The 3,346-nt window shown below is 30.9% G+C and overlaps 1 protein-coding gene across 1 annotated transcript in view; it reads right to left on the reverse strand.

The window, feature by feature from the left end:
* Positions 1-1,881, reverse strand: part of LOAG_16420 (hypothetical protein) — a 3,934-nt gene extending 2,053 nt beyond the window's left edge. Inside the window, exons 1-4 of the mRNA XM_020449073.1 lie at positions 1,663-1,881; positions 725-923; positions 362-437; positions 65-225 (exon numbers count right to left, since the gene is read on the reverse strand). Of these exons, the coding sequence (XP_020307442.1) occupies positions 65-225; positions 362-437; positions 725-923; positions 1,663-1,800 (574 nt within the window). The 5' untranslated portion in view covers positions 1,801-1,881. The remainder of the gene's footprint in view (positions 1-64; positions 226-361; positions 438-724; positions 924-1,662) is intronic.
* Positions 1,882-3,346: the final 1,465 nt, after the last annotated feature.

A 3,346-nucleotide genomic window follows, 5' to 3' on the forward strand; every position in this document is an offset into this window, starting at 1 on the left:
CAATGAACACCCATAACGCACAGACATAACAATTCAACATGTGTAATTGGAAATATTAACTAACCAGGTGAATTGAAGTTGAAGGTACCAACGATATCAGTGGCGACCTGGGATAATGTATCTAAAGGTTGCATGGTTGACGAGCTGTTCGGGTCACTATCAGACATTAGAAGTGAAGATAAAGCATTTGTATTGACGGATAGTCCACTGTTGATACAGGAAAGTCTGGAATATTATGTATCAACTGTTAATAATTTATGGACAACAAATAAATCTTTATGACACAAATCATATTTCTGGTTATAAATGAGCCAAATTTAAGTTCAAGCAATTGATAGAAAATAAAGAGCAAGTGGAAAACCTAGTGTCATCCGATACTCGATACGTACTTGCTTTTCCTGGTGATTTATAAGCACATTCATCAGTTAATCTTTCTTCTGCAATAAATTAATGACACTGATTAGTGAATTCCAAGAAATAAGCACTCGAAATACTTTTTGGATCAAAAATTTCCTGAGGGAAAAAAATTAAACCTCTATAAAAGTAACAAACAGTGGAATCGATTTGAGGGAAATATAAAACAATGCTCATAAAGGATTTCGCCATTTAAAAATTATAACATTCAAAAATCTATTTAATATAAAATTCATCTTTTAAGGGAAATTTGAAGAAGTACTGCATTAGATGGTCATCAGATGATCAAAATGACAGTTAAAACATAAACCCATCAATAATTTCCTGAATTCAGCATACAATAATGAACCATATACGGCGTCACGTTGTTTAAAATCAATTTCACGCATTTGGATCAATACCATACCAGTACAGTTTGCAAATTTTTGCATTTCTAAATCTTCGAATGGTATACCATTCCGTCTAGCAACATTTAATAACCATGCAATAACATCACCCATTGTCCACTCCTGAAATGATAAGCCAATTTTATTGTCATTTCATTTTCCCATTGTATTCTCGTTGTTTTACATTTCCTTTCAGTCATTCAAAATATTTTTGTCCTTTTTACTTCCCTTTCTTCCTTCCTTCCTTTCATTTAGCTAAAAATAATCATACTTTTTTGATGTGTCATTAGATAATAATGCAAATAAAAAGAACGAATGTACTTCAAAATGAAAACATTTTTTCTTCTCTGCTAATATTACTTCATATCTTCTCCTTTGTCTCCTCCTTCTCATTTTCTTTCTCTTTCTTTTCTTCTTTTTTTTTTTTTTTACATTTTCCTATCGCAAATATTATTAAAAAAGAAAAAGCATACTTACTTCTAGTAAACAAGGCATAATTTCCCTTACTTTTCCATTTTTTTTTTTTTTCATCAATGTAATTAAACGATGATAAATTCACGGGATAAAAGCTAATTATCATTTAATTGATTCCCTAACACATGCATAATCAATGTGTTAAGAGAGAAAATTTCAGCAGATTATTATCTTAATTTGAAGAAAATGGATGACTGATTACTTTTCAACTGCATCCCATTATCATCCTTTAGCGTGTTATTTATCGTACTTTAATGGTGGAAAAAAAAACTTCTCATCATTATATTTGAATTTATTTTCTTCCAACTTATAATTACACAAATGAAGGAGTTTATTTCCGGTTTCCAATTTCATTTATTAAAATATAATTAGTATGAAATATTTCCACCTGTGGTTCTTTCGAAAGAAATCGTGTTAGATCAACACGCTCATTGTTCGGTATTGGCTTAAATTGTGTAGCTGCTGGATTCATATGGGTTCGTAATATTTCACCTCCAAAATGATCAAATAGCGCCGGTAAGCACATCAGCGACGGATTGAACGCTGCTGCAGCAATCGGCGCTACCGGACTTATTGCAGTATGCTTCTCTGCTGTGCAAGCCTGTAATCATGATCGTAATATCGGAATGATTTATCTAATTTGAAAAAAAAATGTACACGTTTTTATTTTTTCATTTACTTATACATGCTTCCAAGATGAATTTACATGATAAACGGATAAAAAATATTAAATAGGTTGAAAAAGTCATCGGAAAATTAAATGACTGGAAAAGATTAGAGAATATTGATATTCCACCAAAAGTGTAACTAATGCTTAGAAAGATGGTAGAGTTATGGGATGACAAGATTAGATCATTAACTAAATTTAACATACCGAGAAATTTCTCTCTCCAAATATTTGTCGAGAAGTAAAAGAAAAAGAAACTTTTTCAGTTCAAAAATAAAAGCATCCACCAGTAATTAGTTATGCTAACAGAACAGGAGATACGGTGGTGTGCTATAAGAAAATGTCTCGGAACAATAGCGGGGAAGTAATTCCGAGAATGATTTTCAGATGACAAACATATCGCAAATATATCACAAAACATATCGCATTAACAGTAAACTATAATGAATTTCTTATAATTCTATCATTTTTTTCAATCACTTCATATAATCGCAAAGATACAATTAATTCCTAATTTTTTTCAATCATTTCCGGAAAGAATAGTATATTATTTCCGGCAAATATTTCATCATTTATTTTTCCCACTTGATATGTCTACCGTTTCGAAGAGGAAATATGGATGGAGTCCTTTCAATAGCTTGACACTACACGCCATTTGTCAATATCAGTCATCAATAGTAAATAGAGTGTTGAAAGTATGATTCATGAAGTGCCGGAAAATTTTTTTTTTTCTCCTTTAAATGTGTTTGAATATAATGCCACAAATATCTAATTAGGATTAATTAGGGTTAATTGAAGCAAGAGAACATTCGAACAGACAAACAAAACATAAAGAATGAATAGAGATGGAAGTGTTGCATCCGGCTTGAATAGCTGTCAAATTTCAGATCTCTTTGAAGTATCACAAGTCGCTACCGTATCCGTATCCGATCATCTCTACTTTTACAATTGTTTCATTTTGATAGTAAACGGTAATTCCACGTAAGCCATACGTATAGTGCAAAATATTCCGCTTACCTCTTGCATTCGGTATTCATTTACTGAAGAAAAGCATCAAATACCTTGAATACCTTGAAGCTTTTGGTAATTACTATCATACATTGATTATTATTAGTTAAACCATGGATAGATAAGTAATAATTCATCAGTGGAGAATACCTTATATGGACATGCTCCATTTATTAGTATTCAAAGTCAAATCTTTTCATGGCTTGTTTATTTTCACTAATAACCAATGCTTCGTCCATACTTTGACCCATAAATTGATCATTTTCATTTTTTTTTTTTTTAATTCATTTAATAACATCTAGTCAGTAATATAATACATTCCATAACAATGCAATATGTTTACCATATGAACCCATTGTAATTACAAAAAAAAAAAAAGAAAAACGTGACACATTTA

The sequence above is a fragment of the Loa loa genome, assembly GCF_000183805.2.
Source record: "Loa loa unplaced genomic scaffold supercont3.3, whole genome shotgun sequence".
Classification (NCBI taxonomy): Eukaryota; Metazoa; Nematoda; class Chromadorea; order Rhabditida; family Onchocercidae; genus Loa; species Loa loa.